This window comes from Lithobates pipiens, unplaced genomic scaffold (assembly GCF_037356315.1).
Source record: "Lithobates pipiens isolate NorthernLeopardFrog02 unplaced genomic scaffold, aLitPip1_a1.2 Scaffold_8, whole genome shotgun sequence".
Taxonomy (NCBI): domain Eukaryota; kingdom Metazoa; phylum Chordata; class Amphibia; order Anura; family Ranidae; genus Lithobates; species Lithobates pipiens.
The window spans coordinates 7,179,516-7,204,864 of record NW_027507903.1 but is presented as its reverse complement, the minus strand read 5'-3'; the positions used below and the strand labels follow the sequence as shown (position 1 = coordinate 7,204,864).

General features: G+C 48.1%; 2 protein-coding genes across 3 annotated transcripts in view; one reads left to right on the top strand and one right to left on the bottom strand.

The window, feature by feature from the left end:
• Positions 1-19,174, bottom strand: part of AAGAB (alpha and gamma adaptin binding protein) — a 56,675-nt gene extending 37,501 nt beyond the window's left edge. For both annotated transcript variants that reach the window (XM_077473235.1, XM_077473236.1), the window contains exon 1: positions 19,011-19,174. In XM_077473235.1, coding sequence (XP_077329361.1) covers positions 19,011-19,152 — 142 coding nt within the window. In that variant the 5' untranslated portion in view covers positions 19,153-19,174. The remainder of the gene's footprint in view (positions 1-19,010) is intronic.
• Positions 19,175-19,268: 94 nt separating this feature from the next.
• IQCH (IQ motif containing H) overlaps positions 19,269-25,349 on the top strand; it is a 284,802-nt gene continuing 278,721 nt past the window's right edge. The window contains exons 1-2 of the mRNA XM_077469103.1: positions 19,269-19,398; positions 21,873-21,992. Of these exons, the coding sequence (XP_077325229.1) occupies positions 19,324-19,398; positions 21,873-21,992 (195 nt within the window). The 5' untranslated portion in view covers positions 19,269-19,323. The remainder of the gene's footprint in view (positions 19,399-21,872; positions 21,993-25,349) is intronic.

The following is a 25,349-nucleotide window of genomic DNA, read 5'->3' as shown; positions in this document are numbered from 1 at the left end:
AGGGTTATACAAATACCTGTAATAAATAGTGATCCAGCTTTGGCATTGGCTGTAGCATCAATAGAAAAGTACTACAAATCCGCACACTGAACTACTACAACTCAAATTTTGGTCGGAGAGCCCCTCCCCCCCCCCCACAAGGGCTGTACCAAAAGTCATGCAACAGCGGGCTGTACTTCTCCTCTTGATTACAGGAATGCAGGTCGTTCTGCACTCCTGGTGACCCGTTTTCAGCTGACAACAGGCTGAAGCTGAAGCCCGCTGTCGGCTGACGTCATAGAGCCAATCCAGGCCCTGGGCAAGATCGTGCCAGACTGGCACCCGGCTCAGCCTCTCAGCGCGCCTACTGCCCCTCCACAGCTGAGCACTCCAGTAAGCACTGGGGGGGGGGGAGGAGAGCGGAAAGCTGATGACTGGCAGTCAGAGAGCGCTGAGAACCAATCGATCAGTATTATTTGATCACTTGCTTCACAATGTTAGAGCCTGCTGGGGACCGATGCTGTATCCACCCTAGGGAAGTACGATTCAGAAAAATAAAAACTAACCCCATACCTCTCTTGTAGCAACCCTAGCGGTATGATTATGTCAGATTTTTAATCTCAAAGCGGTACCATTTTTTGCATAGAAATTTAGCGTTTTACATTGTAGGCCTGTAATTCTTAGTCAAAGACCAGACCACTTTATGTGATTCGGCACTGCATCACTTTAACTGACAATTGCGCGGTCGTGCGACGTGACTCCTAAACAAAATTGACGTCCTTTTTTCCCCACAAATAGAGCTTTCTTTTGTTGGTATTTGATCACCCCTGTGGTTTTATTTTTTGCGCTATAAACAAAAATAGAGTGACAATTTTGAAAAAAAATGCATTATTTTTTTACTTTTTGTTATAATAAATACCCCCCAAAAATATATAAAACTATTTTTTTTTTCCTCAGTTTAGGCCGATACGTATTCTTCTACATATTTTTGTAAAAAATAAAAATAAAAAAAAAATAAAAAAACAAATCGCAATAAGCGATTATTGATTGGTTTGCGCAAAAGTTATAGCGTTTACAAAATAGGGATAGTTTTATGCATTTTTATTAATAATTTTTTTTTTTTTTTTACTAGTAATGGCGGCGATCAGCGATTTTGTATTGTGATTGCGACATTATGGCAGACACATTGGGACATTTTTGACACATTTTTGGGACCATTGTCATTTATACAGTAATCACTGCTATATAAATGCAGTGATTCCTGTGTAAATGACACTGGCAGTGAAGGGGTTAACCAGGTGGTGGCAGTGTAGGGGTTAAGTGTTCCTAGGGGTGTGTTACTAACTGTGGGGGGGGGGGGGGGGGTTGGGCTTTTCATTTAGTGAACACTGATCTCTGCTCCAAACACATGGAGCAGAGATCAGCGTCACTATGTTGCTAGGCAGAATGGGAGAAATGCTGTTTACAATGGCATTTCTCCATTCAGCCGCCCCGTGAGATGATCGCGGGTATGCCCGCGGCGATCGAGTGCGCGGGACCCGGCGACCGGACTCACGGGGGTCCCGACCGGCATGCGCTCGCGCTGGCAGGGCGGCATTGAAGAATGGACGTACCTGTACGCCAATATGCCTGCCCGTGCCATTCTGCCGACGTACATCGGCGTGCGCTGGTTGGGAACCGGTTAAATCTGTCCAAACAAGAGTCTAGTAGACATCCCAGGGTATGATAAAGTTTTAAACAACGAAATCATAAAAATATAAAAAAATAACTATAAATAATAATAAAAAAAATAATAATTTCCCCACGATTCACAATCGCTCAATTCAAGTGTTCTAATTCACTATCGCTGTTTTCTAGCTGGTCACTTTTGATGTAAAGGGACACTTTTTGGTTGCCATGGACAATCTCAAGTTTTCAGGCAGAAAGAACAATATATAAGGGCTGGGGAAAAAAAATCTATTTAAATCTTGAATCGAGTTGAGAGGTCAAATCGATTCAAATTTTAAGCAAATCGATTTTTTTTTTTCACCACCGTGCCCGTCCCGAGGTGCGCAGGCAGAGTTTTTAGGCGAGGCCGTGGCTTCGGCCTAGACCGCGAGGCCGGACGGCGTGGACTAGGCCGAAGCCGCAGCCTTGCCTAAAAACCCTGCCTGTAGCTCCTAAGGACTAGCGCGGTGTCAATAAAAATATAATAAAAGAATTTTTAAAAAAACACCTCGATTTGAATTGTGAATCGAGTTTTCTAAAAAAAAAAAAAAAAAAAAAAATTGCCCAGCTCCAAATATATATACACACACACACACACACACACACACACACACACTTATTTATATTATTTATCGGCGTATAACACGCACCCCAAGTTTAGGGGGAAGTTTAAGGACAAAAAAAAAAAAAACCCTTACATTTTAAATGCCCATCAAATGCAGCCTTATCAGTGTCCATCTCGGTTTTTACATTTTAGCACCGCCGAGATACACAATGCCGGATGTCCTGTGTATTCGGCTGCTCTCACAGTTGGCATAACTGCAAGTGGAGCCGAGCCGAGTCGGCTCAGTCTATTCGGTGGTGCTCACTCCTCCTCTTCCACCACATCCCAAAGGTGCTCTATTGGATGAGATGTGGTGAGTGTGGAGGCCATTGGAGGACAGGGACCTCATGTCCGGTGGTGAGATGATTGGAGCTTTGTGACATGGTGCATTATCCTGCTGGAAGGAGCCATCAGAAGATGGGGACACTGCAGTTATAAAGGGATGGACATGGGTCAGCAACAATACTCAGGTAGGTTGTGGTGATTAAACCATGATCAATTGGTACTAAGGGGCCAAAGTGTGCCAAGAAGATACCCCCCCACACCATTACACCCCCATCACCAGCCTGAATCGGTGATACCCCATCCCCCCCACCATCAGCCTGAATCGGTGATACCCCATCCCCCCCACCATTACAAACCCCACCACCAGCCTGAACCGGTGATACAAGGCAGGATGGATCCATGTGCCAAATTCTGACCCCACCATCTGAATGTCGGAGCTGAAATCCAGACTCATCAAACCAAGCAACGTTCTTCCAATCTTCTATTGTTCAATTTTTATAGTTACATAGTAGGTGAGGTTGAAAAAAAAAGACACAAGTCCATCAAGTCCAACCTATTTGTGTGATTATATGTCAGTATTACATTGTATATCTCTGTATGTTGCGGTCGTTCAGGTGCTCATCTAATCATTTCTTGAAACTATCGATGCTCCCCGCTGAGACCACCGCCTGTGGAAGGGAATTCACATCCTTGCCGCTCTTACAGTAAAGATTTTGGTGATCCTGTGCCAATTGTAGCCTCAGTTTCCTGTTCCCATACGACAGGAGCGGCACCCGGTGTGGTCTTCTGCAGCTGTAACCCATCTGCTTCAAGGTTTGATGCGCTGTGCTTTTAGAGATGGTATTCTGCATTCTTGCTTCCTGACGACGTCATTACGACGAAACGTACATCGAGGCGTATTCCGGTCACATCGCTTTTGGTCCGAACGCTTGGTTCCCCCGAGATCCAGAGGGTGGAACGCATGCCAATCCAAGCAGCGGAAGCGGCACAGCTAGGTTCCAATCCACCCGGTCTGATACGTTCGTTCCCTCTAGTGCCAAGGTTATGGCACTTTTAAAGTAAGAGGCCATTTGGCTGTTTTTGCTTTTATGTTATTTTAAATAAAACGTTATTATGCCATGGTACGGTTCTCTCTATATTTTTTCTTGAGCAAACGTGAAACAATATCACTGGTACACCTAAGCAGAAGTTTCCCCATCAAGGTTGGCAGTTCCCTAAACCTGCTAAAGCTTCACCTGACCTTACTTTTTAAATAAAGGGGTCAAGGTGAGTCGGTGAGTAGGCTACTTACCGTCATTTCACTGGGTGCTGTGGTTGTCCATTTTCCCAAGCGGTGACGGGATACAGGATTTACACCTACTCCAGTTTCACTATTTTCTATGGACAATTTGTTTATTTGTTATATATGTTCACTTTTTTTTTGTTGCTGAATACTTATATGTATTTAACCACTTAATGACCAGCGCACGCCGATGTACGTCCTATTTTTGAAGAGGGATATCTCGGTAACGGCAGCAGCTGCTGCCACAAGCGAGATATCCGTCTCTTCAGGCGGCGGTCGTCTATACGATAACGGTGGTCTCCCCGCGGCAGATCCGCCGCAAAAGATCACAGCTATCGGTGGCGGGAGAGGTGCCACCCCCCCCTCCCGCCGCCCTCCCGCACCTTCCCGAGGCGATCGGGTCCTTTCGCTAGCTGGGCATAGAGACAAGTGAGGCTAAGATGGCCCCCACTCGTCTCTATACCATAGGAGGGCAGAAGCGACGTCAAAACATCACTTCCGCCCATACCTCTTAAAAGGTATGTTTTTTTTTTTATGTAATTTTTTTTCTTTTTTTTTTGCATTTTAGTCCAAATATGAGATCTGAGGACTTTTTGACCCCCCAGATCTCATATTTAAGAGGACCTGTCATGCTTTTTTCTATTACAAGGGATGTTTACATTCCTTGTAATAGGAATAAAAGTGATCCATTTTTGTTTTTTTAAACAGTGTAAAAATAAATAAAATCAATTAAAATAAATAAGAAAAAAAAAAAAGTTTTTAAAAACACCCCGTCACGACGAGCTTGCGCACAGAAGCGAGCGCATACGTGAGTAGCGCCCGCATATGAAAACAGTGGTCAAACCACACATGTGAGGTATCGTCGCGATCGGTAGAGCGAGAGCAATAATTCTAGCCCTAGACCTCCTCTGTAACGCAACCTGTAGAATTTTTTTTAAATGTCGCTTATGGAGATTTTTGAGGCTAAAAGTTTGACGCCATTCCACGAGCGGGCGCAATTTTGAAGCGTGACATGTTGGGTATCAATTTACTCGGCGTACTATTATCTTTCACAATATAAAAAAAAAATTGGGCTAATTTTACTGTTGTCATATTTTTTTTATTCAAAAAAGTGAATTTTCTTCCAAAAAAAGTGCGCTTGTAAGACCGCTGCGCAAATACGGTGTGAAAAAAAGTATTTCAATGACTGCCATTTTATTCTCTAGGGTGTAAGAAAAAAAAACAATATAAAATGTTTGGGGGTTCTAAGTAATTTTGTAGCAAAAAAAAAAACTGTTTTAAACATGTAAACACCAAATCTGAAAAAGAGGCCTGGTGGTTAATGTATATTGCAGTATGTATTGAATAATAAGATGCCTGCGGTATTAAAGTGGGGTACCCCCTAAAAAAAAATAATAAAAAAAAAAAAAAAAATTAAAAAAGTCAGCAGCTGCTGACTTTTAATAAATCGGACACTTACCTGTCCCAGGGTCCAGCGATGCGGGGGAACGAAGCCCCCCCCCCCCCTAGTTCCCCGCTCCGTTCACGGGGCCGTCATTCGTACTGGGGGCCCCCCGGCTGTGGCTTCACAGTCGAGCACCCACTGCACATGCGGCGCCGTGACACGCCGCACAGTTACCTGGGACACGTGACAGGTCCCAGGTGACTGTGCGGCACGAGGGGGAGTGATGTCACCAGCCTGAGCAAGAAAGAAGGCAGACTACGAGGGACCCCCTAGCAACAGGCATTTAGAGGTGAGTAAAAACATTTTTTTTTTTTCCAATTTTTTTTTAAGAATTTTAAACAATTTTTTCTTTTTTGGTGGCAACACCACTTTAAAGAGGAAGTAAACCCTGATGAGTTTACTTCCTCTTTGATTCCCTGCAAAGGTAAAGCATAATGGACTACTATGCATCGCATAGTAGTCAATTATGTGTCACTTACCTGACACAGGAGCCAGCGAAGTCACCGCTGTCCCCTGTAGTCCGGCGCATCCATCTTCTCGGTGGGTCTCGCTGCTCCGGCACTGTGATTCGCCGGAGCAGCGATGACATCACTCCCGCGCATGGGAGCCGACACACGCGGCATATCGCCGCGATCTGCGGCTTACCCAGTGCGCCTGCGCGCCTCTGTCTACGGCGCATGCCTGTCTTTCGGCAAATATCTCCTAAACCGTGTAGGTTTAGGAGATATTTCTTGGACCTACAGGGAAGCCTTAATCTAGGCTTACCTGTAGGTCAAAGTGGTTTGTAAGGGTTTACAACCACTTTAAGCACTAGAGCACGTTATTGTTACCATTTTATTGTAGCGCCCCCTTTACCATTTCACAACTCACAAAGTCACGTTTCTTTGCACTTTTGAGGGGCGCAGCTTATATACTTTACTATATACTTTATACATATTTGTAGTCCAAGCGCGGGGTATTCCAAATTATCTTGTTTTTTTTTTCCTTCTGTAACGAGAGGTTATTTGAGTTACTGTTGTCTTTCTATCATCTGGAACCAGTCTGCCCCATTCTCCTCTGACATCAACAAGGCATTTTCCTCCACACAACTGCCGCTCACTGGATATTTTCTCTTTTTTGGACCAGTCGCTAAAAATTGAGAGATGGTTGTGCGTGAAAAATCCCAGAAATACTCAGAACAGCCCGTCTGCCACCAACAACCACACCATGTTCAAAGTCACTTAAAGCGGGGCTCCACCCTAAAGTGGAACTTCCGCTCATCTGAACCCCCCCTTCAGCGCCGCAATTGGCACCTTTCAGGGGGGAGGGGGGTGCAGATACCTGTACAGTACAGGTATTTGCACCCACTTCCGGCATAAATATCCGCAGAATCTGCGGATATTTACGCCACTTCCTGCGGGTCCCTCCGCTGTCCGCTAGGAAACACACGGATCCCAGGGACAGCGGGGACCATCCTTATTGCGCAGCGCGATTCGTGCATGCGCAGTAGGGAACCGGGAAGTGAAGCCACAAGGCTCCACTTCCTGATTCCCATATCTAAGATGGCGGCGGCAGCATCTGAGAGATGATCGAGAGATCGGCTTCGGGTGCTGAAATCGCGGGCGTGCTGGGCGGGTAAGTGTCCTTATTTTAAAAGTCAGCAGCTGCAGTATTTGTAGCCGCTGACTTTAAAAAAACAAAAAACGGCTGAACTCCCGCTTTAAATCCCCTTTTCTTCCCCATTCTGATGCTCGGTTTGAACTTCAGAAAGTCGTCTTCACCACGTCTAGATGCCTAAATGCATTGAGTTGCTGCCATGTGATTGGCTGATTAGAAATTTGTGTTACCGAGCCATTGAACAGGTGTAGCTAAGAAAGTATATTTGCCTTTACTAAATCAGCCCCATTGTGGCCCCTTCAAGTAACTTTATTGTATTTTTTTGAACAGATGTACCTAATAAAGTGGCCGGTGAGTGTATTTTTTTATTTTTTTCCTGTATAGCCCACACATGGTGACAGGTAAGAAGACATGTAGTGTTTTCTACATGGTTGGAGTGCTGGCATCCATTCTCTTGTTGCTCCTTCATCTTACACACAGAGTAGGCCGCGGCCCCCCTACACAAGATACTCTGGGCTCGGAGGAGGAATGACAAGAGCCCTACAGCTTCTCCTATTGACTTTGTGCCGGACCCGTCCAAACTAAAGCACACGCCTCTCAGACAGTCGTAAAACACCGAGCTGCCTTCTCAGACGTCCCGCTTCTCCAAAACAAATGTTATCCCAGGAATGCGCTTTGAACACGTGCCCTTCCGCGCCCCGGCCTACCAGAGGAGCGAGAAGTGAGCAGCGCTGCGTCGCATCAACAAAGACGTTTGGTGGCTTTTCCCGACAACAGCTTCGGTTGGCAAAAAAAAAAAAAAAAAAAAAATCGCCGCTTTCGCAGCAAGATGCTTCAAACCGAGAATGAAAAACGCACCTTTGAAGCGCAAGCACTTTTGCAGGCAAATTTGAGAAAACCGCACAATACGTTTGTTGCGCATTCCCGTTTAGCCCCGGTTCACACCAAGTGCGGCTTTGAAAATTGCGCTACTTGAATGTGCGATATATCTATTTTTATTAGCAATGGTGGCGATAGCGGGACTGCGATATTGCGGCAGACAAATTGGACACTAACTGACACTTTTTGGAAACCAGTGACACTAAGGCTACTTTCACACTGGGGCATTGGTGGTAAATCGGCGCACTATTTAGTGCCGCTTTACCGTCGTTTTAGCGCTACTATCAGCAGCTATTGGAGCAATTTTAACCCCCGCTAGTGGCTGAAAAAAAGGGTTAAAACCACCCGAAAAAAAAAAAAAAAAAAAAAAAAAAAAAAAAAAAAAATCGCACTTTGCAGGTGGGTTTGCATTGTTTTCAATGAGAAGGGGTGCTTTAGGAGAGGTAAATACACCGCTCCAAAGATGCAACCTGTAGGACTTTTTTGACCGCCCTACAAGCGCACTGCTCCACACAGCAGCGGCTGTTTCAGTGCACTTTGCAGGCGCTATTTTTAGCACTTTAGTGCCTGCAAAGCGCCTCAGTGTGAAAGCATCCTAATACAGCGATTAGTGCTAAAAAAAAATATATGCACTGTCACTGTACTAATGACACTGGCTGGGAAGAGGTTATTATCTAGGGCAGGGATCTCAAACTGGTGGCCTTCCAGCTTTTGCGGAACTACTAAGTCCCATGAGGCATTGCAAAGCTGACAGTTACAAGCATGACTCCTACAGGCAGAGGCATGATGGGACTTGTAGTTTCGCAACAGCTGGAGGGCCGCCAGTTTCAGACCCTTGATCTAGGGCAGTGGTGGCGAACCTTGGCACCCCAGATGTTTAGGAACTACATTTCCCATGATGCTCATGCACTCTGCAGTGTAGTTGAGCATCATGGGAAATGTAGTTCCAAAACATCTGGGGTGCCGAGGGTCTCCATCACTGATCTAGGGCGATCAGTTAAATGTGTGCCTAGCCAGTGCTTGTATAATATGGGGGAGGTACTTTTACGAAGGGAAGGCATAGATTCTGTGTTCCTGCTTTGCAGGAACACAGGATCCATGCCTTCCTTAATGACAGATCAATGTACTGAACAATCGACAGGTCCCGGTGGACATCGAGTCTGCAGTACCCGGCTATATACTTGATCTGGTGCACAGTTGCCGCCCTGTAGCAGTAAAACAGCTATGGTGTGGACCTGAGTGTGGTTAAAAGCTTACCACACTAAGCAGGAGAGCCCACTGTGGTCAATTCTCTAGCTATGCTGGGAACTCCATGTACACTACTCCAATGATCAGACTTGTCCTGACAAAACCCCCCCTCCCCTCCTGCACAGCCATTCAATGGGAAGCTCAGTGTACTGTTGTTTCTCCTCCACCAGCTCTTATGCGGCTGAGAACAGAGGGCATTTGATCACTTGTAAAAAGGAGGGAATTTTTTTTTTTTTTTTTTTTAAATCTGCAAAAAAAGGTTTTTCCTTCCATTCCTATTTTAAACTGAATGGGTTGTTTTGCAAAGTGATCGTTTAACCACTTAAAGTGATTGTACTCAGCACTTTGCAGTAGCTCCAGTTTATTGTGTTTCTTTCACTATACAATTGTGCTACAGCAATGGGCAGCAGTGACAGGAAACGAATGATCCCAAATGGTTGATAGGAGAATTGCAGGGATTATAGCTAGAAATGATCAGAGTAAGAGGAAGGGCGGGGGGGGGGGGGGGGGGGCAGTAAAGAAAGCTTTGACAGCCACCTGGTGGAGTAAATCTACATACCATTCACTAAGAACCAATCCAGAAGAAACAACAACCACATCAATGGAGGCGAAACACTGCAGCCTTTGGTGACCCAGGCTTTTTTGGAACTATTTGTTTACAAGTTTAAATTTGTATTTTTTTGCTACAGAATTATTTAGAACCCCCATATATATATATCCAGTTCCCGACCAGCGCACGCCGATGTACGTCGGCAGAATGGCACGGGCATTCATATTGGCGTACAGGTACGTCCAATCTTAATTGCCGCCCTGCCATCGCTCGCATGCCGGTAGAGGCCCCCGCGAGTCCGGTCACAAATCCCGCGGACTCGATCATCGTGGGCATACCCGCAATCGTCTCACGGGGCGGCTTAACGGAGAGATGCCGTTGTAAACAGCATCTCCCCGTTCTGCCTAGCAACAAGCGACGCTGATCTCTGCTCCATGTGATTGGAGCAGAGATCAGTGTTCACTAAATGAAAGCCCAACCCCCACACAGTTAGTAACACACCCCTAGGAACACTTAACCCCTACACTGCCACCCACTGGTTAACCCTTTCACTGCCAGTGTCATTTACACAGGAATCACTGCATTTATATAGCACTGATTGCTGTATGAATGACAATGGTCCCAAAAATGTGTCAAAATTGTCCGACGTGTCCACCATAATGTCGCAGTCACAATAAAAATCGCTGATCGCCGCCATTACTAGTAAAAAAAAAAAAAATTATTAATAAAAATGCTATAAAACTATCCCCTATTTTGTAAACGCTATAACTTTTGCGCAAACCAATCAATAATCGCTTATTGCAATTTTTTTTTTACCAAAAATATGTAGAAGAATACGTATCGGCCTAAACTGAGGAAAAAAATGTTTTTTTATATATTTTTGGGGGATATTTATTATAACAAAAAGTAAAAAATAATGCGTTTTTTTTTCAATTTTCGCTCTATTTTTGTTTATAGCGCAAAAAATAAAAACTGCAGGGGTGATCAAATACCACCAAAAGAAAGCTCTATTTGTGGGGAAAAAAGGATGTCAATTTTGTTTTGGAGCCACGTCGCACGACCGCGCAATTGTCAGTTAAAGGGACGCAGTGCCGAATCGCAAAAAGTGGTCTGGTCTTTGGCCAGCAAAATGGTCCGGGGGGTGAAGTGGATATATAATATATATATATATACACACATATACACACACACACACTTTTTTTTCAGCAGAGACCCTAAAGAATAAAATGGAGATCATTGTAATATATGTCACGCCATATTTGCACAGCAGTGTTTCAAATGCAACTTTAATTAATAATAAAAAAAAAAAAAAAAAAAAAAAAAAAAAACCACAATAGTTACCCCAATTTTTTTGCATAATATAAAAGATGATGTTACATTGAGTAAATTGATACCCAACGTGTCATGCTTTAAAATAACATTTGTGGAATGGTGACAAAACACTGTACTTAAAAAATCTCCATAGACGATGCTTTAAACAGTTTTACAGGTTACCTGTTTAGAGATACAGAGCTTGCACTCTAGCGGTCACGGTGATACCTCACATGTGTGGTTTGAACACCGTTTATGTATGCGTTCACTTCTGCAGACAAGCATGGAGGGATTGGGGTGCTTTAAAATTATTATTTTTTCTTATTTATTTTACTTTTTAATTTTTTTATGTTTACACTGTCCCTTTTTTTTTTTTTCTTACTTTTATACCTATTACTTGGAATGTAAACATCCCTTGTAATAGAAATAATGGATGACAGGTCCTCTTTATTGAGAGATATGGGGTCAAAAAGACCCGAAATCTCTCATTTACCTTTAAAAGCAAATTAACATTTTTTTTTTCTATTTTCACATTAAAAACGATCCCACGGGACCTCTTTTCTCTTGTGGAGAATCACCCATAGTAAATGATACCGGGTTAGGGGGCTAGATGCTGCCATAACCCTGGTTTTTTAACATCAAAATAATGACAGATCTAGACTGTGGGCGGTCGGCAAGTGGTTAAAAGTAAAATAATGCTAGACAACACCAAACTTTGTGCACTAAATAATTACATACAAAAACTTCTATTTTCAATGGCATCTCTAATCTGTCACCCAACCTGCTGCCCCTTCACTCCAATCTGCTTCCCCTTCATCTGCTGTCCCTTCACCTGCTGCCCCTTCACCCCAATCTGCTACCCCTTCATCTGCTGCTCCTTCACCCCAATCTGCTACCCCTTCATCTGCTGTCCCTTCACCTGCTGCCCCTTCACCCCAATCTGCTACCCCTTCACCTGCTGCCCCTTCACCCCAATCTGCTACCCCTTCATCTGCTGCTCCTTCACCCCAATCTGCTACCCCTTCATCTGCTGCCCCTTCACCCCAATCTGCTACCCCTTCACCTGCTGCCCCTTCACCCCAATCTGCTACCCCTTCACCTGCTGCCCCTTCACCCCAATCTGCTACCCCTTCATCTGCTGCTCCTTCACCCCAATCTGCTACCCCTTCATCTGCTGCTCCTTCACCCCAATCTGCTACCCCTTCATCTGCTGCCCCTTCACCCCAATCTGCTGCCCCTTCACCTGCTGCTCCTTGAATGAATGAATGAAATACTTGTATAGCGCACAATGCGAACTGAATCGCCTCTAGGCGCTGTGGCGAGCTTTGATCATCTGCTAAAAGAGGAAGGTCTTGAGTTTTTTCCTAAAAGCCAGGTGATTTTCTTCCAGGCGGATGTTGATTGGTAGAGCATTCCATAGCCGAGGCCCATGGACAGCGAATCTCCGATCACCCTTGGATTTATACCGGGCTTTGGGCACGAGGAGAAGGTTTTTGTTGGCTGATGGAAGACTGCGGTTTGGTGTGTAATGATTTATTTTCTCCATTAGGTATTGCGGAGCTTCTCTTTGCACGCATTTGTGGGTGAGGCAAAGGGTCTTGAACGTGATCCGATTTTTTACGGTTAGCCAATGTAAGCTCCTCAGCGAAGGAGAGATGGATTCCCAGGGTTTTTTTCCTGTTATCAGCCTTGCCGCCGTGTTTTGGATCAGTTGTAATCGCACAAGTTGATATTGTGGTAATCCTATGTAAAGCGAGTTTGTGTAGGCCAGTCGTGAATTAATGATTGTTCCAACTACCACTGCTTTGTCATTCTTTGGGATAAAAGGGATGAGTCTGCGAAGCATGTGCAGCAGATGGTGAGATCGACTGACTACAGATCCTATTTGCGCATCCATTGACATTTGTGCGTCTAAAATAACCCCGAGACTCTTCGCTTTGGTCTTTGGGGAGATAGTCTGCCCAAAGACGGTTGGTGGAGACCAGGAGGTTTTGGTTGCGGGCTTATGATTTGGGTGTAAGATAAGAAGCTCTGTCTTTGATTGGTTCAGCTGGAGGGAGTTGGTGGTCATCCAGTCCTCTATTGATTTGAGGCAGTTTTCAAGTTGTTGTTGGTGATCTTTTTTTCCATTGATCCGGAAATAAAGTTGCGTGTCGTCAGCGTAAGAGTGGAAGCAGAGATCTGAGCATCTGATGATTTGAAGGAGTGGGCGAATGTAAATGTTGAAGAGAACGGGTGACAACGGAGAGCCTTGAGGGACTCCGCAGGTGACTGCCCGAGTTTTGGAGAGGAATTTTCCTAGTTTCACTGTCTGTGACCGATTTCCTAGGAAGGACGCGAACCATTGGAGATCTATGTCTTGGACTCCGGCTACTTCTGTGAGGCGGACGAGTAGAGTATTGTGATCTACTGTATCAAACGCTGCACTTAGGTCTAGCAGTACGAGGAGACGTGGCTCTCCGTCATCTGCTGCTTCGAGGGCGTCATCCCAAATCTTGAGGAGAGCTGTTTCTGTTCCATGACCCGGGCGGAAGCCTGATTGCAGCGGGTCCAGGAGTTTGTGAGTATCCAGGTGAAGTTGTAGCTGATGTACTACAGCTTTCTCCATGATCTTAGAAATGGTGTTGAGGCTTGTAATCGGCCTACGGTTGTTTGGATCCTGAGGGTCCAGGTTTGGTTTCTTGAGTAGAGGTTTGACGATGCCTTGTTTGAGGATGCTGGGAACAATCCCTTCGTGGAATGATCGGTTTAGGAGGTGGGTTATGGTTGGAGCCACGATGTCGGAGCATTCTTTCAGTAGTTTTGTGGGGATGATGTCAATAGGTGAGGTACTGTCACGCAGTTTATTAATGATGTTTTTTGCGGTGTCTACGGTAATTGGGGGTAGTGAAAATTTTGGCGGTTGCGGTATGTTGGTGCGCACATCCTCTTTATGTATTTGCTGGCTGAGGTTGGATGTTTTCTTCTGACAAATTGTTTCCCTGATGGTTTTGACTTTCCTTCACCCCAATCTGCTACCCCTTCACCCCAATCTGCTACCCCTTCACCTGCTGCTCCTTCACCCCAATCTGCTACCCCTTCACCTGCTGCTCCTTCACCCCAATCTGCTACCCCTTCACCTGCTGCTCCTTCACCCCAATCTGCTACCCCTTCACCTGCTGCTCCTTCACCCCAATCTGCTACCCCTTCACCTGCTGCTCCTTCACCCCAATCTGCTACCCCTTCACCTGCTGCTCCTTCACCCCAATCTGCTACCCCTTCACCTGCTGCGCCTTCACCCCAATCTGCTACCCCTTCACCTGCTGCTCCTTCACCCCAATCTGCTACCCCTTCATCTGCTGCTCCTTCACCCCAATCTGCTACCCCTTCATCTGCTGCTCCTTCACCCCAATCTGCTACCCCTTCATCCCAATCTGCTACCCCTTCATCTGCTGCTCCTTCACCCCAATCTGCTACCCCTTCACCTGCTGCTCCTTCACCCCAATCTGCTACCCCTTCAGCTGCTGCTCCTTCACCCCAATCTGCTACCCCTTCAGCTGCTGCTCCTTCACCCCAATCTGCTACCCCTTCATCTGCTGCTCCTTCACCCCAATCTGCTACCCCTTCATCTGCTGCCCCTTCACCCCAATCTGCTGCTCCTTCACCTGCTGCCCCTTCACCCCAATCTGCTGCTCCTTCACCTGCTGCCCCTTCACCCCAATCCGCTTCCCCTTCACCTGCTGCCCCTTCACCCCAATCCGCTTCCCCTTCACCTGCTGCCCCTTCACCCCAATCTGCTGCTCCTTCACCTGCTGCCCCTTCACCCCAATCCGCTTCCCCTTCACCTGCTGCCCCTTCACCCCAATCCGCTTCCCCTTCACCTGCTGCCCCTTCACCCCAATCCGCTTCCCCTTCACCTGCTGCCCCTTCACCCCAATCCGCTTCCCCTTCACCTGCTGCCCCTTCACCCCAATCCGCTTCCCCTTCACCTGCTGCCCCTTCACCCCAATCCGCTTCCCCTTCACCTGCTGCCCCTTCACCCCAATCCGCTTCCCCTTCACCTGCTGCCCCTTCACCCCAATCCGCTTCCCCTTCACCTGCTGCCCCTTCACCCCAATCCGCTTCCCCTTCACCTGCTGCCCCTTCACCCCAATCCGCTTCCCCTTCACCTGCTGCCCCTTCACCCCAATCCGCTTCCCCTTCACCTGCTGCCCCTTCACCCCAATCCGCTTCCCCTTCACCTGCTGCCCCTTCACCCCAATCCCCTTCCCCTTCACCTGCTGCCCCTTCACCCCAATCCGCTTCCCCTTCACCTGCTGCCACTTCACCCAAATCCGCTTCCCCTTCACCTGCTGCCCCTTCACCCCAATCCGCTTCCCCTTCACCTGCTGCCCCTTCACCCCAATCCGCTTCCCCTTCACCTGCTGCCCCTCCACCCCAATCTGCTTCCCCTTCACCAGATGCCCCTCCACCCCAATCTGCTTCCCCTTCACCAGATGCCCCTCCACCCCAATCTGCTTCCCCTTCACCAGATGCCCCTCCACCCCAATCTGCTTCCCCTTCACCTGCTGCCCCTCCACCCCAATCTGCTTCCCCTTCACCTGCTGCCCCTCCACCCCAATCTGCTTCCCCTTCACCTGCTGCCCCTCCACCCCAATCTGCTTCCCCTTCAGCTGCTGCCCCTCCACCCCAATCTGCTTCCCCTTCACCTGCTGCCCCTCCACCCCAATCTGCTTCCCCTTCAGCTGCTGCCCCTCCACCCCAATCTGCTTCCCCTTCACCCCAATACACCAAAACAATGTTGGTGTTATGGCAATAAAGTGATATGATATTTGTATTAGTTGTTATGCAAAAGTAACAATACCACAGAGGGTGCGATCCAAAATGGATATGAAGGAAATGGTTCTATCATCATATCACTCCTCTGTTTCATGCGCCAGTGCCGGGGTTTTCCCTCTTATCTGAGGTGGGATCCACTGGTGTAGCAGTGAATCACAGAGGGGGTGTGGTTCTAAGAGCTAGTATGGATGTTGCTCAGCTTTCGAGCAACCGGTCCTCATGTTAGGAACCGGACACCCTGTGCTCCCCCCGGTATCTCTGGTAGCAGCTCCAGTGTCTCCCCAGTGATCTCTGGTGTCTCTTGCCTCCAGCTCTCCATTCCACTCCTGTGTGCTCCCAGTGATCCCAACAACCTTCCAGCCCGCACCTCAGGCCAGGGTCACCCCCGGACACTCTGATCCACACTCCGGAAAGGGGTGAACCCCGCACACTCTGATCCACACTCCGGAAAGGGGTGAACCGGGCACACCCCGACCAGGTCCAGGGTGACCCCAACCAGGTCCAGGGTGACCCCCCGCACACTCCGACATGCACCCCGGCCCCTCCAATCTGCACTCCAGAAAGGGGTAACCTGGTACACTCAGACCCCAACCAGGGTGACCCCCGTACACTCAGACCCCGACCAGGGTGAACCCCCGTACACTCAGACCCCGACCAGGGTGAACCCCCGTACACTCAGACCCCGACCAGGGTGAACCCCCGTACACTCAGACCCCGACCAGGGTGAACCCCCGTACACTCAGACCCCGACCAGGGTGAACCCCCGTACACTCAGACCCCGACCAGGGTGAACCCCCGTACACTCAGACCCCGACCAGGGTGAACCCCCGTACACTCAGACCCCGACCAGGGTGAACCCCCGTACACTCAGACCCCGACCAGGGTGACTCCTGTACACTCCGACCCGCACCCCCGGAAAGGGGTGACCCCTGTACACTCCGACCCGCACCCCGGAAAGGGGTGACCCTTGTACACTCTGACCCGCACCCCGGAAAGGGGTGACCCCTGTACACTCTGACCCCAACCAGGGTGACCCCCATACACTCAGACCCGCACCCTGGACATCGGTGAACCCCCGTACATTCTAACCCAGACCAGGGTGAACTCTGCACACTCCGACCCACACCCCCCCCTCCCCCCGGACCTGGGTGACCCCTGTACACTTTGGACTGTAACTTGTTCCAGGGTGACCCCCATGCAATCTGGTCTATACGACGGTGCAGTTCTGATGCCTTTTTTGTCTTGATGGGTGGAGCGTTTTTGAAACTGTGCACCAAAGATGCATGCAGAGCTTTTTTTAAAAAAATATATAAATTTAAAAAGCGATGAGAACAGTTACAGCGGATTGCGGCCTATGTAAGCGATGCATTCCTCCGCTGCCCCCTTTTTTTTTTTTTTTTAACTCGTTTTCCACGTGTTACACAAAGAGCAGCAAATTCACCTGAACGGTCTTACATGCGCCAAAGACATTTCTGTACCTTTTCGGACGCGGATCGTTCCGTGTTTATTCAGCCCCCCCATTTGCCGCGCTGCAAAATGTGCATCTACCTTCCCCAGGGGTGCAAGTAGCAATTAATGGCAAAGCATGCTTCCGAGACGCAGTGCAAAGCGCCCTTTTTTTCCTGTGCGATTTGTCGGGTGTCATCGGAGGAATGAATGAATGAAATACTTGTATAGCGCACAATGCGAACTGAATCGCCTCTAGGCGCTGTGGCGAGCTTTGATCATCTGCTAGAAGAGGAAGGTCTTGAGTTTTTTCCTAAAAGCCAGGTGATTTTCTTCCTGGCGGATGTTGATTGGTAGAGCATTCCATAGCCGAGGCCCTTGGACAGCGAATCTCCGTTCCCCCTTGGATTTATACCGGGCTTTGGGCACGAGGAGGAGGTTTTTGTTGGCTGATGGAAGACTGCGGTTTGGTGTGTAATGATTTATTTTCTCCATTAGGTATTGTGGAGCTTCTCTATGCACGCATTTGTGGGTGAGGCAAAGGGTCTTGAACGTGATCCGATTTTTTACGGTTAGCCAATGTAAGCTCCTCAGTGAAGGAGAGATGGATTCCCAGGGTTTTTTCCCTGTTATCAGCCTTGCCGCCGTGTTTTGGATCAGTTGTAATCGCACAAGTTGATATTGTGGTAATCCTATGTAAAGCGAGTTTGCGTAGTCCAGTCGTGAATTAATGATTGTTCCAACTACCACTGCTTTGTCATTCTTTGGGATAAAAGGGATGAGTCTGCGAAGCATTCGCAGCAGATGGTGAGATCGACTGACTACAGATCCTATTTGCGCATCCATTGACATTTGTGCGTCTAAAATAACCCCGAGACTCTTCGCTTTGGTCTTTGGGGAGATAGTCTGCCCAAAGACGGTTGGTGGAGACCAGGAGGTTTTGGTTGCGGGCTTATGATTTGGGTGTAAGATAAGAAGCTCTGTCTTTGATTGGTTCAGCTGGAGGGAGTTGGTGGTCATCCAGTCCTCTATTGATTTGAGGCAGTTTTCAAGTTGTTGTTGGTGATCTTTTTTTCCATTGATCCGGAAATAAAGTTGCGTGTCGTCAGCGTAAGAGTGGAAGCAGAGATCTGAGCATCTGATGATTCGGAGGAGTGGGCGAATGTTAATGTTGAAGAGAAAGGGTGACAACGGAGAGCCTTGAGGGACTCCGCAGGTGACTGTTCGAGTTTCGGAGAGGAATTTTCCTAGTTTCACTGTCTGTGACCGATTTCCTAGGAAGGACGCGAACCATTGGAGATCTATGTCTTGGACTCCGGCTACTTCTGTGAGGCGGACGAGTAGAGTATTGTGATCTACTGTATCAAACGCTGCACTTAGGGCTAGCAGTACGAGGAGACACGGCTCTCCGCCATCTGCTGCTTCGAGGGCGTCATCCCAAAACTTGAGGAGAGCTGTTTCTGTGCCATGACCCGGGCGGAAGCCTGATTGCAGGGGGTCCAGGAGTTTGTGAGTATCCAGGTGAAGTTGTAGCTGATGTACTACAGCTTTCTCCATGATCTTAGAAATGGTGTTGAGGCTTGTAATCGGCCTACGGTTGTTTGGATCCTGAGGGTCCAGGTTTGGTTTCCAGGAGAGGACCGCACGGACGTTAGCGACACTTATTTACGTTTCAGGGGGCGCTACTATTAACCCCTCCCCCTACCATCCTCCATTGGGGGGTATAATTATTAGTCATGGGGTAACTCAGGTTGGGATAGTTGGGGGGTCATTACACCCAGACAGGCCTCTATCATTGGGTGACAATACAGACTACGCCAGCCCCACCCCCCCAGTCCTTCCTACCCCTTCCCCGGCTTACCCGTCACCAGCTTCTCCTCACTGAACCCGGCATCGCAGCTGGTGAGAAGCACACAAGGCACAGAGTCCATGGCTGCCTCCGCTGTCCCTTCCTGTACGGCTAAGGGAACTACTTCCGCATGGCAACCGCCCAACTTCCGCATGGCAACTGCTCTGCTTCCGCCCGACCTTGCTCGTAGCAGCCGCTGCGCTTCCGCCCAACCTCCTCATGGCGGCCGCTGCACTTCCGCCCGTCTGGGGCTTCCTCCCTCCCCTCAGTCGGGATTGGACGATTCCGGCTTCACGTGGCTCGGCCCACTAAGCGTCCCGTCACTATGGTAACGAGCGCATTCTCCGAATCTCCCCCCCTCGCTATGGCCGCCGATCCCGTGGGGCTTCTCCTGGTGCAGGTACATCGACAAGGGAGGCATTCAAGGAGAACTTTAAGGCAGCACGTTTTATTTCCACTATAGATAGAATAATGGAGAGTTATAGCCCTCTGCCAGGTTTGTTTTATTGTTTTTGTCACCTGTGTCCCCATTGGGGAGATTTCCCTTCACTTCCTGTCCCATAGCCACAACAGGAAGTGAGAGGAAAACTTTCCAAAGTGTCACCAGAACTCGTGTCCCCCATTGTAAGATTTCCCCTGTATTCCTGTTCTGGGGGCAACTCTAAATTTGGGATTTTTTTTCCCAGTTGGCGTCACCAGGACAAATAGAGAGGGAGAATCTCACCAACGGAGACACCGACAGCAATAAAAATCTGACAGGGGTTCTAATCCCTCTCTGCTCCATCCAAAACTAATGTAGAAATAAAGGAAAAACTTTTTTATTGTTATATGTGTCCCCATTGGAAAAATTTCCTTCACTTCCTGTCCCATAACCACAACAGGAAGTGAGGAGAAAACCTTCCAAAGTGTCGCCAGAACTCGTGTCCCTCATTGTAAGACAGTGATAATAACCGCTCAGTTATATCTCTATCTGACTTTATCCAAAATGTTCTACTTTCATTTTGGTAATCACAATATAATACATCATTTTTTTTGGTAGAATATAGGCGGCACTGATAGGTGACACTGATGGGCACTGATAGGCAGCACTAATGGGCACTGATAGGCAGCACTGTTGAGCACTGGTAGGTGGCACTGTTGGGCACTGATAGGCAGCACTAATGGGCACTTATAGGTGGCACTGTTGAGCACTGATAGGCGGCACTGTTGAGCAGTGATAGGTGGCACTGATAGGCGGCACTGAAGGGCACTGATAGGCAGCACTGATGGGCACTAATAGGCGGCACTGATGGGCACTGGTAGGCAGCACTGTTGGGCACTGATAGGTGCCACTGATGGGGGCACTGATAGACACTGGTAGGTAGCACTCATGAACACTTATAGGTGGCACTGGTAGGCATCACTTATAGGCACTGGTAGGCAGCACTGATGGGCACTGATAGGCAGCACTGATGGGCACTGGTAGGTGGCAATGATGGGCACTGATAGGCGTCACTGATGGGCACTGATAGGCGTCACTGATGGGCACTTATAGGCGGCACTGAGGAGCACTAATAGGCAGCACTGATGGGCACTGATAGGTGACACTGATGGGCACTGATAGATGGCACTGAGGAGCACTGATAGGCGGCACTGATAGGCGGCACTGATGGGCACTGATAGGCGGCACTGATGGGCACTGATAGGCAGCACTGATGGGCACTGATAGTCGCCACTGATAGGCAGCACTGATGGGCACTGATAGACAGCACTGATGGGCACTGATAGACGGCACTGATGGGCACTGATAGGCGACACTGATGGGCACTGATAGGCAGCACTGATGGGCACTGATAGGCGGCACTGATGGGCACTGATAGGCAGCACTGATGGGCACTGATAGGCGGCACTGATAGACAACACTGATGGGCACTGATAGGCGGCACTGATAGACAGCACTGATGGGCACTGATAGGCGGCACTGATGGGCACTGATAGGTGGCACTGATAGACAGCACTGATGGGCACTGATAGGCAGCACTGATGGGCACTGATAGGCGGCAATGTTGGGCACTGGTAGGTGCCACTGATGGGGGCACTGATAGACACTGGTAAGTAGCACTCATGGACACTTATAGGTGGCACTGGTAGGCAGCACTTATAGGCACTGGTAGGCAGCACTGATGGGCACTGATAGGCAGCACTGATGGGCACTGGTAGGTGGCAATGATGGGCACCGATAGGCGTCACTGATGGGCACTGATAGGTGTCACTGATGGGCACTAATAGGCGGCACTGAGGAGCACTAATAGGCAGCACTGATGGACACTGATAGGTGACACTGATGGGCACTGATAGATGGCACAGAGGAGCACCGATAGGCAGCACTGATAGGCGGCACTGATAGGTGGCACTGATGGGCACTGATAGGCAGCACAGATGGGCACTGATAGGCAGCACTGATGGGCACTGATAGGCGGCACTGATAGACAGCACTGATGGGCACTGATAGACGGCACTGATAGACGTCACTGATGGGCACTGATAGGCGGCACAGATGGGCACTGATAGGTGGCACTGATGGACACTGATAGGCAGCACTGACGGGCACTGATAGACAGCACTGATGGGCACTGATAGATGGCACTGATGGGCACTGATAGGCGGCACTGATAGACAGCACTGATAGACAGCACTGATGGGCACTGATAGGCGGCACTGATGGGCACTGATAGGCAGCACTGATGGGCACTGATAGGCGGCACTGGTAGGCGCTCCATAAAAAGTACATGAATGCTATATTGGTGTATAGGGGAGTTGGAATTTAGAAAACCAAGAAAAGTGTAGAAAGGTGAAGGTACCCTTTACAGATCCATGCAATGCCCTCTTCTTCAGGTACAGAACGATCTGGAACATTTGAAGAAGAATCTGGGGAACTCCAATCACCAGAATGGGGGCGTGGTGGACATCCGGACTCTGGAGACGGCAATACAAAGGACGGAGCACGGAATAAAGGTGACTGAGGAATCTCTGCTCTCTGTTAATAACATCAAAACCCAACTCCGACCAAAACAATTTCCCCCTTGGAGTGGGGCTGTGCCCGCGCCGCTCAGGGTAACCGCTCGCTTTTCTTGTCTAGGGAAGAGGAGAGCGGAGATGAGCTTGCCTAATCCTCCCGTCACCAGACCGGTCCAGCACCCCCCACGCTCCAGCGGTCTTGAGTTGTGGACTGTTCCTGACATCATTACACCCATAGCAGGCTCCATAGACCAGGAACAGTCCACTGCTGGACTGTGGGGGAGCACCATTCTTCAGAGGATCGAAGTATAAGTTTTCTGCTTACCATATGAGCAATTGACCCATGCGGTGCGGGCACAGCCTGGCACAGAGTTGGGTTTTAAGTATAAAAGCAGACTTACCCATGACACTCAAAATGGTCAGTGCAGCATGTGGGTCTCAATTCACAGTTGGAGGTCTGCAGGCCACCAAGAGATGTCTAATGCAAATATACTATATTACCAAAAGTATTGGGACGCCTGCCTTTACACACACATGAACTTTAATGGCATCCCAGTCTTAGTCCGTAAGGTTCAATATTGAGTTGGCTCCGCCCTTTGCAGCTATAACAGCTTCAACTCTTCTGGGAAGGCCGTCCAAAAGATTTAGGGGGTGTGTCTATGGGAATGTTTGGCCATTCTTCCAGAAGCGCATTTGTGAGATCAGGAACTGATGTTGGACGAGAAGGCTTGGCTGGTATTTGACGCTCCAATTCATCCCAAAGGTGTTCTATCGGGGTTGAGGTCAGGACTCTGTGCAGGCCAGTCAAGTTTCTTCACTCCAAACTCGCTCATCCATGTCTTTATGAACCTTGCTTTGTGCATTGGTCCAAATCATTTGGTGGAGGGGGGATTATGGTGTGCGGGGTTGTTTTTCAGGGGCCGGTCTTGGCCCCTTAGCTCCAGTGAAGGGAACTCTTAAGGTGTCAGCATACCAAGACATTTTGGACAATTTCATGCTCCCAACTTTGTGGGAAAAGTCCTGTTCCAACATGACTGCGCACCAGTGCACAAAGCAAGGTCCATAAAGACATGGATGAGCAAGTTTGGGGTGGAGGAACATGACTGGCCTGCACAGAGTCCTGACCTCAACCTGATAGATCCCTATGGGATGAATACGAGAGGAGACTGTGAGCCAGGCTTACTCGTCCAACATCAGTACCTGACCTCACGAATGCCCTCCCGGAAGAATGGGTCAAACATTCCCATAGACACACTCCTAAACCTTGTGGACGGCCTTTCCAGAAGAGTTGAAGCTGTTATAGCTGCAAAGGGTGGGCCAACTCAGTATTGATAAACAAAATCTACCAAACAAAGCCTAAAGGTAAATAGTAGTGCTGAACACGCAATAACATAAACAATGAACTTAAATATATATATTACACACCCAGTGAGTGGTAATGACGAAAGTCGTAGCGACGAAACGCGCTGGAACATGACTGTAGGGCAACCGGAATTGGCATTTATGTATCACCGAATGTTACGCTCCGTGTGTACTGGCTTGTTGATCGGGTGAGATACGGTGCCCATCCTTATGTCCGCTGTGACTGGGATATGTTTGCCGTCTGTTTATCATACCAATGCGCTTTTAATTTGCCTTCTTGTAAGCATTGGAAGCCGGTCCATTAGGGGTGCCTGGGCTCCGCCCCCTCTCTCCACTCCACCCCTTTATATGGTAATGGGTGGATTCATGCATAGCATGAATCTATCCACGGCTGCCGCGGCCCCCTATTCTTCATGCATCCGGCCCCTTTGAGGGCACCGTGGGCATGAATTACAGCTGCAGGTTTTTTTTTTTTAAGCACGTGATTAGAGCCAGAGGCACTAATAGGCTTCAAAATAGGGTGGGCTCGGGCCACAGAGGATGCCCTCCCACCCAGGTGTGTTACAACAGCGAATAATATTGAAACACTGATCCTCAGTCCGGCCAATCAGAAGCGGGTGTGAGACCCATTTTCCCATTGGCCAAAAAGAGAAGACCCCCGATCGGCCACCAAGGAGGAGGGAGGAAATGGAAGCTGCGGTGGTGACCCAGAGAACGAGAAGCCGCATCAGGAGAATGGGAGGCCAGTGAGCAGGGGAAGCCGCCAGTGAGCAGGGGAAGCCGCCAGTGAGCAGGGGAAGCCGCCGGTGAGCAGGGGAAGCAAAAACCCTTTACATTGGTGGTCAGTAGAAGGAGAACCTTTACATTGATGGTCAGTAGAATAACAACCCTTTACATTGGTAATTAGTAGAAGAAGACCCTTTACATTGGTGGCCAGTCCAGTAGAAAAATACCCTTTACATTGGTAGCCAGTAGAAAAAGAACCCTTTCCATTGGTGGTCAGTAAAAGAAGAACCCTATACATTGGTGGTCAGTAGAAGAAGTACCCTACCTGTTACACTGGTGGTCAGTAGAAGAGGTGCCCTTTGCATTGGTGGTTAGTAGAATAAGAGCCCTTTACACTGGTAGTCAGTAGAAGTACCTGTTACATTGGTGGTCAGTTGAAGAAGAACCTTTACATTGGTAGTCAGTAGAAGAAGAAGGTTTTACATTGGTGGTCAGTAGAATAAGAACCCTTTAATTTGGTAGTCAGTAGAAGAACAACCATTTACACTAGTAGTCAGTAGAAGAAGAACATTTGGTTGGTCAGTAGAAGAAGAACTGTTTACACTGGTAGTCAGTAGAAGAAGAAGGTTTTACATTGCTGGTCGCTAGAAGAAGAACCCTTTATATTGGTGGTCAGTAGAAGAAGAACCCTTTGTATTGGTGGTCAGTAGAAGAAGAACCCTTTATATTGGTGGTCAGTAGAAGAAGAACCCTTTGTATTGGTGGTCAGTAGAAGAAGAACCCTTTGTATTGGTGGTCAGTAGAAGAAGAACCCTTTATATTGGTGGTCAGTAGAAGAAGAACCCTTTATATTGGTGGTCAGTAGAAGAAGAACCCTTTACATTGGTGGTCAGCAGAATAAGAACCCTTTATATTGGTGGTCAGTAGAAGAAGAACCATTTATATTGGTGGTCAGTAGAAGAAGAACCCTTTATATTGGTGGTCAGTAGAAGAAGAACCCTTTATATTGGTGGTCAGTAGAAGAAGAACCCTTTATATTGGTGGTCAGTAGAAGAAGAACCCTTTATATTGGGGGTCAGTAGAAGAAGAACCCTTTGTATTTTCGGTCAATAGAAGAAGAACCCTTTGTATTGGTGGTCAGTAGAAAAAGAACCCTTTACATTGGTGGTCAGTAGAAGAAGAACCCTTTACATTGGTGGTCAGTAGAAGAAGAACCCTTTACATTGGTGGTCAGTAAAAGAAGAACCCTTTATATTGGTGGTCAGT